This window comes from Physella acuta, unplaced genomic scaffold, assembly GCF_028476545.2.
Source record: "Physella acuta isolate Inbredline_101_S28 unplaced genomic scaffold, ASM2847654v3 ptg001567l, whole genome shotgun sequence".
NCBI classification, from domain to species: Eukaryota; Metazoa; Mollusca; class Gastropoda; family Physidae; genus Physella; species Physella acuta.
In genome coordinates, this window is record NW_026733081.1 from 120,162 (window position 1) to 135,258 (window position 15,097).

Here is a 15,097-nt window from a genome sequence, read left to right on the forward strand (position 1 = left end):
CCCACACAACCTAAGCACTTCTAACCCACACAACCTAAGCACTTCTAACCCACACAACATAAGCACTTCTAACCCACACAATTCAAGCACTTCTAACCCACACAACCTAAGCACTTCTAACCCACACAACCTAAGCACTTCTAACCCACACAACCTAAGCACTTCTAACCCACACAACCTAAGCACTTCTAACCCACACAACATAAGCACTTCTAACCCACACAATTCAAGCACTTCTAACCCACACAACCTAAGCACTTCTAACCCACACAACCTAAGCACTTCTAACCCACACAACCTAAGCACTTCTAACCCACACAACCTAAGCACTTCTAACCCACACAACATAAGCACTTCTAACCCACACAATTCAAGCACTTCTAACCCACACAACCTAAGCACTTCTAACCCACACAATCCAAGCACTTCTAACCCACACAACCTAAGCACTTCTAACCCACACAATCCAAGCACTTCTAACCCACACAATTCAAGCACTTCTAACCCACACAATCTAAACACTTCTAACCCACACAATCTAAGCACTTCTAACCCACACAACCTAAGCACTTCTAACCCACACAATCTAAGCACTTCTAACCCACACAACCTAAGCACTTCTAACCCACACAACCTAAGCACTTCTAACCCACACAATTCAAGCACTTCTAACCCACACAACCTAAGCACTTCTAACCCACACAACATAAGCACTTCTAACCCACACAACCTAAGCACTTCTAACCCACACAACCTAAGCACTTCTAACCCACACAATCCAAGCACTTCTAACCCACACAATCCAAGCACTTCTAACCCACACAATTCAAGCACTTCTAACCCACACAACCTAAGCACTTCTAACCCACACAACCTAAGCACTTCTAACCCACACAACCTAAACACTTCTAACCCACACAACCTAAACACTTCTAACCCACACAACCTAAGCACTTCTAACCCACACAACCTAAGCACTTCTAACCCACACAACCTAAGCACTTCTAACCCACACAACCTAAACACTTCTAACCCACACAACCTAAGCACTTCTAACCCACACAACCTAAGCACTTCTAACCCACACAATTCAAGCACTTCTAACCCACACAATTCAAGCACTTCTAACCCACACAACCTAAGCACTTCTAACCCACACAATTCAAGCACTTCTAACCCACACAACCTAAGCACTTCTAACCCACACAATTCAAGCACTTCTAACCCACACAATTCAAGCACTTTTAACCCACACAACCTAAGCACTTCTAACCCACACAACCTAAGCACTTCTAACCCACACAATCCAAGCACTTCTAACCCACACAATTCAAGCACTTCTAACCCACACAATCTAAACACTTCTAACCCACACAACCTAAGCACTTCTAACCCACACAACCTAAGCACTTCTAACCCACACAATCTAAGCACTTCTAACCCACACAACCTAAGCACTTCTAACCCACACAATCCAAGCACTTCTAACCCACACAATTCAAGCACTTCTAACCCACACAATCTAAACACTTCTAACCCACACAACCTAAGCACTTCTAACCCACACAACCTAAGCACTTCTAACCCACACAATCCAAGCACTTCTAACCCACACAATCCAAGCACTTCTAACCCACACAATTCAAGCACTTCTAACCCACACAACCTAAGCACTTCTAACCCACACAATTCAAGCACTTCTAACCCACACAATCCAAGCACTTCTAACCCACACAACCTAAGCACTTCTAACCCACACAATTCAAGCACTTCTAACCCACACAACCTAAACACTTCTAACCCACACAATTCAAGCACTTCTAACCCACACAATTCAAGCACTTCTAACCCACACAACCTAAACACTTCTAACCCACACAACCTAAGCACTTCTAACCCACACAACCTAAACACTTCTAACCCACACAACCTAAGCACTTCTAACCCACACAATTCAAGCACTTCTAACCCACACAACCTAAACACTTCTAACCCACACAACCTAAGCACTTCTAACCCACACAACCTAAACACTTCTAACCCACACAACCTAAACACTTCTAACCCACACAACCTAAGCACTTCTAACCCACACAACCTAAACACTTCTAACCCACACAACCTAAGCACTTCTAACCCACACAATCTAAGCACTTCTAACCCACACAATCCAAGCACTTCTAACCCACACAATCCAAGCACTTCTAACCCACACAACCTAAGCACTTCTAACCCACACAACCTAAACTCTTCTAACCCACACAATTCAAGCACTTCTAACCCACACAATCTAAACACTTCTAACCCACACAACCTAAGCACTTCTAACCCACACAACCTAAACACTTCTAACCCACACAACCTAAGCACTTCTAACCCACACAACCTAAACACTTCTAACCCACACAATTCAAGCACTTCTAACCCACACAACCTAAACACTTCTAACCCACACAACCTAAGCACTTCTAACCCACACAATTCAAGCACTTCTAACCCACACAACCTAAACACTTCTAACCCACACAACCTAAGCACTTCTAACCCACACAACCTAAGCACTTCTAACCCACACAACCTAAGCACTTCTAACCCACACAACCTAAGCACTTCTAACCCACACAATTCAAGCACTTCTAACCCACACAACCTAAACACTTCTAACCCACACAACCTAAGCACTTCTAACCCACACAACCTAAGCACTTCTAACCCACACAACCTAAGCACTTCTAACCCACACAACCTAAGCACTTCTAACCCACACAATTCAAACACTTCTAACCCACACAACCTAAACACTTCTAACCCACACAATTCAAGCACTTCTAACCCACACAACCTGAGCACTTCTAACCCACACAATTCAAACACTTCTAACCCACACAACCTAAACACTTCTAACCCACACAACCTAAGCACTTCTAACCCACACAATCCAAGCACTTCTAACCCACACAACCTAAGCACTTCTAACCCACACACCCTAAGCACTTCTAACCCACACAATTCAAGCACTTCTAACCCACACAACCTAAACACTTCTAACCCACACAACCTAAGCACTTCTAACCCACACAACCTAAGCACTTCTAACCCACACAATTCAAGCACTTCTAACCCACACAACCTAAACACTTCTAACCCACACAATTCAAGCACTACTAACCCACACAACCTAAACACTTCTAACCCACACAACCTAAGCACTTCTAACCCACACAACCTAAGCACTTCTAACCCACACAATCCAAGCACTTCTAACCCACACAACCTAAGCACCTCTAACCCACACAATTCAAGCACTTCTAACCCACACAACCTAAGCACTTCTAACCCACACAATCCAAGCACTTCTAACCCACACAACCTAAGCACTTCTAACCCACACAACCTAAGCACTTCTAACCCACACAATTCAAGCACTTCTAACCCACACAACCTAAGCACTTCTAACCCACACAACCTAAACACTTCTAACCCACACAACCTAAGCACTTCTAACCCACACAATCTAAGCACTTCTAACCCACACAATTCAAGCACTTCTAACCCACACAACCTAAGCACTTCTAACCCACACAACCTAAGCACTTCTAACCCACACAACCTAATCACTTCTAACCCACACAATTCAAGCACTTCTAACCCACACAACCTAAGCACTTCTAACCCACACAACCTAAACACTTCTAACCCACACAACCTAAACACTTCTAACCCACACAATCCAAGCACTTCTAACCCACACAATTCAAGCACTTCTAACCCACACAACCTAAGCACTTCTAACCCACACAACCTAAGCACTTCTAACCCACACAATTCAAGCACTTCTAACCCACACAACCTAAGCACTTCTAACCCACACAATTCAAGCACTTCTAACCCACACAATCCAAGCACTTCTAACCCACACAATCTAAGCACTTCTAACCCACACAACCTAAGCACTTCTAACCCACACAATTCAAGCACTTCTAACCCACACAACCTAAACACTTCTAACCCACACAACCTAAGCACTTCTAACCCACACAATCTAAGCACTTCTAACCCACACAACCTAAACACTTCTAACCCACACAATTCAAGCACTTCTAACCCACACAACCTGAGCACTTCTAACCCACACAACCTAAGCACTTCTAACCCACACAATTCAAGCACTTCTAACCCACACAACCTGAGCACTCCTAACCCACACAACCTAAGCACTTCTAACCCACACAACCTAAGCACTTCTAACCCACACAATCTAAGCACTTCTAACCCACACAATTCAAGCACTTCTAACCCACACAATCTAAGCACTTCTAACCCACACAACCTAAGCACTTCTAACCCACACAATTCAAGCACTTCTAACCCACACAACCTAAGCACTTCTAACCCACACAACCTAAGCACTTCTAACCCACACAATTCAAGCACTAATAACCCACACAACCTAAACACTTCTAACCCACACAATTCAAGCACTTCTAACCCACACAACCTAAACACTTCTAACCCACACAACCTAAGCACTTCTAACCCACACAATTCAAGCACTTCTAACCCACACAACCTAAGCACTTCTAACCCACACAACCTAAGCACTTCTAACCCACACAATTCAAGCACTTCTAACCCACACAACCTAAGCACTTCTAACCCACACGATTCAAGCACTTCTAACCCACACAACCTAAACACTTCTAACCCACACAACCTAAGCACTTCTAACCCACACAACCTAAGCACTTCTAACCCACACGACCTAAGCACTTCTAACCCACACAACCTAAGCACTTCTAACCCACACAACCTAAGCACTTCTAACCCACACAACCCAAGCACTTCTAACCCACACAATTCAAGCACTTCTAACCCACACAATTCAAGCACTTCTAACCCACACAATTCAAGGTCTTCTAACCCACACAATTCAAGCACTTCTAACCCACACAATTCAAGCACTTCTAACCCACACAATTCAAGCACTTCTAACCCACACAATTCAAGCACTTCTAACCCACACAATTCAAGCACTTCTAACCCACACAATTCAAGCACTTCTAACCCACACAATTCAAGCACTTCTAACCCACACAATTCAAGCACTTCTAACCCACACAATTCAAGCACTTCTAACCCACACAATTCAAGCACTTCTAACCCACACAATTCAAGCACTTCTAACCCACACAATCTAAGCACTTCTAACCCACACAATCCAAGCACTTCTAACCCACACAACCTAAGCACTTCTAACCCACACAATTCAAGCACTTCTAACCCACACAATTCAAGGTCTTCTAACCCACACAATTCAAGCACTTCTAACCCACACAATTCAAGCACTTCTAACCCACACAATTCAAGCACTTCTAACCCACACAATTCAAGCACTTCTAACCCACACAATTCAAGCACTTCTAACCCACACAATTCAAGCACTTCTAACCCACACAATTCAAGCACTTCTAACCCACACAATTCAAGCACTTCTAACCCACACAATTCAAGCACTTCTAACCCACACAATTCAAGCACTTCTAACCCACACAATTCAAGCACTTCTAACCCACACAATCTAAGCACTTCTAACCCACACAATCCAAGCACTTCTAACCCACACAACCTAAGCACTTCTAACCCACACAATTCAAGCACTTCTAACCCACACAACCTAAGCACTTCTAACCCACACAATCCAAGCACTTCCAGGGGTGTCACTTTTCCGGGATATCCCGGATTTCCGGATTCGATAATCATATTTTTTTCCCTTTCCGGATTCGCAAGATTTGAGTTTGAAAATTTCCGGGTTTGCAGTTTTAAAAAAAAAATTAAGATCGTTTTAAGCTTGAAAATTTTGACATTGTAAAAATCGTTTTTATCGTCAACACTACCGCTAATGGCCCTTTCCGAAAAAAACGAATAGTAAATGACGTCAGCAACAATCTCACCCGAGCACCATGGACCAATACTAATCGGCTGTATCAGATGGGTGAGGCTGTACTCGGAACTTTTTGATGTCATTCGTGGTGTGGCTGTCTGGCTATTTATGACCATATGGGTTGGGGGTAAAATTCGCATTATTTACGTGAAGTCATCAATGGGATACCGCTAGGCTGTGTAATAAAACAACTAAGTCCTACCATTACTAGATCTAGATCTAGCTCACTAGCAGCGCCGATCGTCTTTAAAAAAAAATAAAAAAAAACCCCAAAGATTTTGCTCCGATCTAAAAAAAAAAATTTGTATTTGGTTTTACCAAAAGAAAAGAAAAAAACTATTTGAAGGACTATTTTATGTATGAAACAGTACTGTGCTGTTTTCACTAAACTTTACCGTCACTTTTTACCACCTCTTACCCGCTTCTTCAAGGTCGCGCTGACCGTAAGACCTACGTCACGAGACCACGTGAACACAGTCTGAGTCGTGTCTCTCGGTCAAGGCAGTTCTACAAGTACAAGCGCTGTTTATTTTTAATAAGGGCCTACTTCTAGATTCAAGAAGAAAAAAAAAAAACTAGAACTGCATCGTTTTATATCATTAAACAAAATATGTAGGCCTGCTATAATTTAGTTACACAATCTAGCAGGGTCTACATCTAATTGTTTTTTTACTTTGGTAAAACGTCATTGAAATGTTTAAAAAAACATGTTTGAGAAAATAGCCGCTATCACTGCCCCCTCCCAACCGCTTGTAAAAAAATCCGCTTTTCACTTGGTCGAGCGGCTACATCTCTGATACGAGTATTACTAGCGTAGTTACTTCTAAAATTATTTTTAAAATTAACTTAATTCTGTTATTCCGCGATATCAACGTAAAACTTCCACAATATTTCTTCACGTCATCATGTATATCATAGGTGGGGGCATTGGGGTTGTTCATAAATGACGTCACACTCGTAAGGGGAGGGGGGATCTATAAGCGTGTGACGGTGTGTGATGAGGGGATGGGGGTAGGTCAGATAGTGTGACATCACACTTTTGCATTATCCAAAAGCTATGTTAGAAAACGAATTTTAGCCGTTATTTCGCGTTTTAGAATATTGTTTCAATAAAGTGTAATAGGAATTGATTAAAATACTCTAAGTTGACAGAGGTCAGACAAGATTTTGGAAAAAATATCGTATTTTAAGAAATATCGTATTTTAAGAAAAATTCGACTGCAGTTATTTTATTTGGGGGGGGGGGGTGTAGGCTGAGGTGTGACGTCATTTTAGAGGGCGGGATCTGGCTTTTTTGACGATCTATGGATGACCCCATTGGGGGTTGATTGGGAAAACAGGGTTTAGGGGTTTTGTTGTGGTCTTGAATAGCTACAGTAAGTCAACCCTGTATTTAATACAGTGACAATCTCATTAGGGGTCGTGCACATAGTGGGTTTATTATTCAATAACAAGACATAGAGGTTAGCAATAATATTTGTTATTTAACAGTTGGCTGACTTCACACTTTAAATCAAGCTAGGAAGTTCTAAAAAATTAAATACTTGGATATGCTATAAAAGCTGGCAGGGGGGGGGGGGAGTTCTAGAATAACACATTATGGGGTAGGCCTAGAGATGGGACTAACATTGTTAACTAATTTTGTTGTATGCACATCCTTTAAAGATTAATTTTATTTTTATTTGAAGCTTGTTACAAAGAAAATAAATCCATTTTAAAGGAATGTAAATTGAACATAATATGAATCGTCTTAAAAAAATAATGAAATAATATTCCATTTTATTTTGAAATTCCGCGCGAAATTAAGTTTCAGGGTTTCAAAAATTTCAAATTTTAGTTTCAGGATTGGTAAAATTTTGGGATTCATTTTCAGGATTCACTTAAAAAAATGAGTGGCACCCCCACACAATTCAAGCACTTCTAACCCACACAATCCAAGCACTTCTAACCCACACAACCTAAGCACTTCTAACCCACACAATTCAAGCACTTCTAACCCACACAACCTAAGCACTTCTAACCCACACAATCCAAGCACTTCTAACCCACACAATCTAAGCACTTCTAACCCACACAATTCAAGCACTTCTAACCCACACAACCTAAGCACTTCTAACCCACACAACCCAAGCACTTCTAACCCACACAACCTAAGCACTTCTAACCCACACAATCCAAGCACTTCTAACCCACACAATCCAAGCACTTCTAACCCACACAATCCAAGCACTTCTAACCCACACAATCCAAGCACTTCTAACCCACACAACCTAAGCACTTCTAACCCACACAATTCAAGCACTTCTAACCCACACAATCTAAGCACTTCTAACCCACACAATCTAAGCATTTCTAACCCACACAATTCAAGCACTTCTAACCCACACAACCTAAGCACTTCTAACCCACACAATCTAAGCACTTCTAACCCACACAACCTAAGCACTTCTAACCCACACAATTCAAGCACTTCTAACCCACACAATTCAAGCACTTCTAACCCACACAACCTAAGCACTTCTAACCCACACAATCTAAGCACTTCTAACCCACACAATCTAAGCATTTCTAACCCACACAATTCAAGCACTTCTAACCCACACAACCTAAGCACTTCTAACCCACACAACCTAAGCACTTCTAACCCACACAACCTAAGCACTTCTAACCCACACAACCTAAGCACTTCTAACCCACACAATTCAAGCACTTCTCACCCACACAACCTAAGCACTTCTAACCCACACAACCTAAGCACTTCTAACCCACACAATTCAAGCACTTCTAACCCACACAATCTAAGCACTTCAAACTCACACAACCTAAGCTTTTCTAGACTAGAATCAAATGTTATTTTAATAAAAGATAAGTAGCTTATGTATGTCACACAAAAATGTATGTGTCACATGCATGTCAATAAGCTGGAAAAAGCTGGTTCCAAATAGTTGTTGCCAGAAATCTTTGTTTACAACCAAAATAAAATATTTCATAACTTTTGTGAAATAAGCACAAAATAAGTTCCATTCACTCTTTTATTTTTAAAATGGATTAGTAGAGTCGGGGTGTTGTTGTGATAGGGGATGATATATTATATGATATAAATAAACGACTAGACTATAGCCTATTGACCGCTGTGATAGGGGATGATATATTATATGATATAAATAAACGACTAGACTATACCCTATTGACCGCTTTATTTTATCAAGGAAAACAATTGTTGTGGCTGTCATTGTTTAACTTTCCCTGGTCACTCTGGTTTACTTCAAGAAGGGATTGAGGGCGGTTTTTTAAATATTTTAATTTATAATATAATTCAAAATGGCTTTTCAACAGTTATATTCATTAACAAAACTAGTGTAATCGATGGTTCCCAAAGAGTTTTCATTTTTTTAAATGTTACCGTAATTTTAACGCTTGTCATATTGTTAAAAATATTTGTTCTAAAAATTGAGTATGATTACATAATCTTTCAAGCCTATTGAAGTTCCATGATCTCAGCCCAAATCTCTCACGGCACAATATTTGTAGCAGTTCAAAATTTTAAATTTTTTTTCTCATATGATTTTTTTCTCTCAAAATAATTGTGAGAAAAAGGTGTGTCGCGTAGGTTTGTCACATTAAACATTCTAAAATTGCAAATTTAATAAGATAATGTTAAATTAATTTTTGATAGGCAACCTAGGTGGGCTCGCAGTCCATGAGACAGTCCTAGCACATTAGGTGGAGGAAACTAGACCATCTACTGAGAGCACATTAGGTGGAGGAAACTAGACCATCTACTGAGAGCACATTAGGTGGAGGAAACTAGACCATCTACTGAGAGCACATTAGGTGGAGGAAACTAGACCATCTACTGAGAGCACATTAGGTGGAGGAAACTAGACCATCTACTGAGAGCACATTAGGTGGAGGAAACTAGACCATCTACTGAGAGCACATTAGGTGGAGGAAACTAGACCATCTACTGAGAGCACATTAGGTGGAGGAAACTAGACCATCTACTGAGAGCACATTAGGTGGAGGAAACTAGACCATCTACTGAGCACACATTAGGTGGAGGAAACTAGACCGTCTACTGAGAGCACATTAGGTGGAGGAAACTAGACCATCTACTGAGAGCACATTAGGTGGAGGAAACTAGACCATCTACTGAGAGCACATTAGGTGGAGGAAACTAGACCATCTACTGAGTGCACATTAGGTGGAGGAAACTAGACCATCTACTGAGAGCACATTAGGTGGAGGAAACTAGACCATCTACTGAGAGCACATTAGGTGGAGGAAACTAGACCATCTACTGAGAGCACATTAGGTGGAGGAAACTAGACCATCTACTGAGAGCACATTAGGTGGAGGAAACTAGACCATCTACTGAGCACACATTAGGTGGAGGAAACTAGACCATCTACTGAGAGCACATTAGGTGGAGGAAACTAGACCATCTACTGAGAGCACATTAGGTGGAGGAAACTAGACCATCTACTGAGAGCACATTAGGTGGAGGAAACTAGACCATCTACTGAGAGCACATTAGGTGGAGGAAACTAGACCATCTACTGAGAGCACATTAGGTGGAGGAAACTAGACCATCTACTGAGAGCACATTAGGTGGAGGAAACTAGACCATCTACTGAGAGCACATTAGGTGGAGGAAACTAGACCATCTACTGAGAGCACATTAGGTGGAGGAAACTAGACCATCTACTGAGAGCACATTAGGTGGAGGAAACTAGACCATCTACTGAGAGCACATTAGGTGGAGGAAACTAGACCGTCTACTGAGAGCACATTAGGTGGAGGAAACTAGACCATCTACTGAGAGCACATTAGGTGGAGGAAACTAGACCATCTACTGAGAGCACATTAGGTGGAGGAAACTAGACCATCTACTGAGAGCACATTAGGTGGAGGAAACTAGACCATCTACTGAGAGCACATTAGGTGGAGGAAACTAGACCATCTACTGAGAGCACATTAGGTGGAGGAAACTAGACCATCTACTGAGAGCACATTAGGTGGAGGAAACTAGACCATCTACTGAGAGCACATTAGGTGGAGGAAACTAGACCGTCTACTGAGAGCACATTAGGTGGAGGAAACTAGACCATCTACTGAGAGCACATTAGGTGGAGGAAACTAGACCGTCTACTGAGTGCACATTAGGTGGAGGAAACTAGACCATCTACTGAGAGCACATTAGGTGGAGGAAACTAGACCGTCTACTGAGAGCACATTAGGTGGAGGAAACTAGACCATCTACTGAGAGCACATTAGGTGGAGGAAACTAGACCATCTACTGAGTGCACATTAGGTGGAGGAAACTAGACCATCTACTGAGTGCACATTAGGTGGAGGAAACTAGACCATCTACTGAGAGCACATTAGGTGGAGGAAACTAGACCATCTACTGAGAGCACATTAGGTGGAGGAAACTAGACCATCTACTGAGAGCACATTAGGTGGAGGAAACTAGACCATCTACTGAGAGCACATTAGGTGGAGGAAACTAGACCATCTACTGAGAGCACATTAGGTGGAGGAAACTAGACCATCTACTGAGAGCACATTAGGTGGAGGAAACTAGACCATCTACTGAGAGCACATTAGGTGGAGGAAACTAGACCATCTACTGAGAGCACATTAGGTGGAGGAAACTAGACCGTCTACTGAGAGCACACCTTTGTTGCCAGATCCAGGCATGATAGGAGATAACATTAGGAAACTAGATCATTCAGTGGCGTAGCCAGGATCGTCTCATGGGGGAGGGGGGGATTCAATTTTTTCCAGCATATATATATATATATATATATATATATATATATATATATATATATATATATATATATATATATATATATATATATATATATAAATATATATATATAAATATATATATATAAATATATATATATATATATATATATATATACTGATTCAGAAATAGATTTAAATAAGTAACACTGGTATTATGTCAGTAAAAACTTTTGTACAGAAGGGTCCACTGGGGGGGGGGGGGGGGGGCTCCCCCATGAGAGATAACATTAGCTCTCCGTGGACAACTATCATCACAAGTCAATGGTTATATTTCAGTCAAACTTGAGTGGGTCAGGTGACACAAAGTTATTGCTAGTGTGCATGCAAACAATGCAGTATACATTGCAGAAAGGCATCAGCAATTTTAAGTATTGGAACCAAACATTAGCTCGTGCTGATGATTTTACCAAACTGATGACCCAACCACCTTTTTGGAAATTATTTCATGTCTTTTGAACAATTGCGTGTTATAATTTCCATTATTTATACAAATAGCTGTCCAAAAATGTTAATTTTTGTGTCTTGCCATGTCAAATGCGTGACAATCCATTATTAGCTTTCAGATATAGCTTTAATGATATAACTGTTTATTGTTTCTATTAGGTTCCAACACTATTATCGATGATATAATTGGAGAATACAAGCAATAAATAGACTGAAGCCATTTGTTAGGTGGATCTGCGAAAACCCAATCTAGATTACACGATAAATAATTGAGTTTTTTCAGCCCTAAAATATTTCATCATATCAATCTTTGTTTCTTAACATGGGAATAGGTTAAATTAGGATATAACCAAATTAAAACAATATTTTTATTTTATTATTATGGAGAGTACCCTAAATAATAAAAAGTATTTTCAATACTTTATATGTATTTTATATATTTTGTCCTGATATATTTTGTTATGAGATCAAGTGTCCTGATATATTTGGTCCGTCAAATGTCATATGAATGTCATGAAATGTCATGTACATGGACTAAGGAAATGGCGTACCCTGGCCTGGGTCCTCCCTGCGTCAGATCAAAGACCTGCCGAGGGTTGAGCAGCCAACAAAATTTATGAAACAGCTTGGCCCCCTGGTTGCCCCCACTCTTTGGGTTAATGAAGACCAAAACTGGCTTAATCAGTGGCGACGGGATGGGTTTCAGAAGAAAAGGCTTACAATCTTCTTTGCTCCTACGTTTTTTCACAGATACCTTCCTTTTTTTGCTTGTTCGTAAGGAAGATTTAAAAGATCCCTGAGGGAAAAACAGTGCAATAGCCATACTTTTCAGAAACAATGCAACAACAATACTTTTCATAAAACAAATATAAAAAACCTTTATAGCAAAAAGCTTTTAAATGCACTGTAAATAAGAAAAGAAAACTAGTTTGCTTTCTTTTATAAAAGCTTTGGTCACTCATGAGATCTTTTACATATATAAGTGAGAAAAACTTTGATTTACAGAAAGCAAACTAGTTTTATTTTCTTATTTTCAGTCAATTTAAAAGTTTGTTGCTAGAAAGGGTTTTTATATTTGTTTTATTTTCTACTTTTTAATAATTCCTAATTTATGAAGTCAACCCAATTAAAGATATTTGCTTTAAAACACTATTAGTAGCAGACAATATCTAAAAGATAATTATCTGCCTCATGGAAGCAGCTGTCCATGATCATATTTTACAAACAACAGCAAGATCTAAATCTTTTACCTCCCCTTGGTTTCAAATGGTTTAAAAACTTTATTATCTACCCCTGATAGCCTTCACTTGATGGACAGGCTCTACGATTGTAAACATTTGGCGTTAGCCTCATCTCATCAGACTGATTGGGTGATAGCTTCTAGCTAGCTTTCTCCCCTTCTGTCATTGAACATAGTAATCTATAAAGTCATTTCATTGTGTTGCCTCCCCTTAGTTTCAAAACCGTTAAATTCATTTTTAATAACTAGTTGAACATGTTATTAAATCAAAGTGGAACATATATGAAACGTTTGAATGAAATCGCTGCATTAGAAGTGGGTCAAAAATTGAGTTATAAAGATGTTCCACAAACCAACAAAAAAACCAGACGTTGCAAACTAAATAAAAGTTTGTTTGATGTAAGACTGATGTAAGACAGTTAGATGTAAGATAGATGTAAGACAGATGTAAGATAGATTTAAGACAGATGTAAGACAGATGTAAAACTGATGTAAGACAGTTAGATGTAAGACAGTTAGATGTAAGACAGATGTAAGACAGATGTAAGATAGATGTAAGACAGATGTAAGACAGATATAAGACAGATGTAAGATATATGTAAGATAGATGTAAGACAGATGTAAGACAGATGTAAGACTGATGTAAGACAGTTAGATGTAAGACAGATGTAAGACTGATGTAAGACAGTTAGATGTAAGAAAGATGTAAGACTGATGTAAGACAGTTAGATGTAAGACAGATGTAAGACAGTTAGATTTAAGACAGATGTAAGACAGATCTAAGACAGTTAGATTTAAGACAGATATAAGACAGCTAGATGTAAGACAGATGTAAGACAGATGTAAGATATATGTAAGATAGATGTAAGACAGATGTAAGATAGATGTAAGATAGATGTAAGACTGATGTAAGACAGTTAGATGTAAGACAGATGTAAGACTGATGTAAGACAGTTAGATGTAAGACAGATGTAAGACTGATGTGAGACTGATGTAAGACAGTTAGATGTAAGACAGATGTAAGACAGTTAGATTTAAGACAGATGTAAGACAGATGTAAGACAGTTAGATTTAAGACAGATATAAGACATTTAGATGTAAGACAGTTAGATTTAAGACAGATATAAGACATGTAGATGTAAGACTGATGTAAGACAGTTAGATGTAAGACAGATGTAAGACAGATGTAAGATAGATGTAAGAAAGATAAAAAAAACTGATGTAAGACAGTTAGATGTAAGACACATGTAAAACAGATGTAAGATAGATGTAAGACAGTTAGATGTAAGACAGATGTTAGACAGTTAGATGTAAGACAGATGTAAGACAGATCTAAGACAGTTAGATTTAAGACAGACATAAGACATTTAGATGTAAGACAGTTAGATTTAAGACAGATATAAGACATGTAGATGTAAGACTGATGTAAGACAGTTAGATGTAAGACAGATGTAAGACAGATGTAAGATAGATGTAAGAAAGATAAAAAAAACTGATGTAAGACAGTTAGATGTAAGACACATGTAAGACAGATGTAAGATAGATGTAAGACAGTTAGATGTAAGACAGATGTAAGACAGTTAGATGTAAGACTGATATAAGACAGTTAGATGTATGACGGATGTAAGACAGATGTAAGATAGATGTAAGACAGA

The 15,097-nt window shown here is 39.6% G+C and overlaps 1 protein-coding gene across 1 annotated transcript in view; it reads right to left on the reverse strand.

The window, feature by feature from the left end:
* Nucleotides 1–15,097, reverse strand: part of LOC131928915 (diacylglycerol kinase zeta) — a 103,907-nt gene that overhangs the window by 62,398 nt on the left and 26,412 nt on the right. Inside the window, exon 10 of the mRNA XM_059285084.1 lies at nucleotides 12,754–12,998. Coding sequence (XP_059141067.1) covers nucleotides 12,754–12,998 — 245 coding nt within the window. The remainder of the gene's footprint in view (nucleotides 1–12,753; nucleotides 12,999–15,097) is intronic.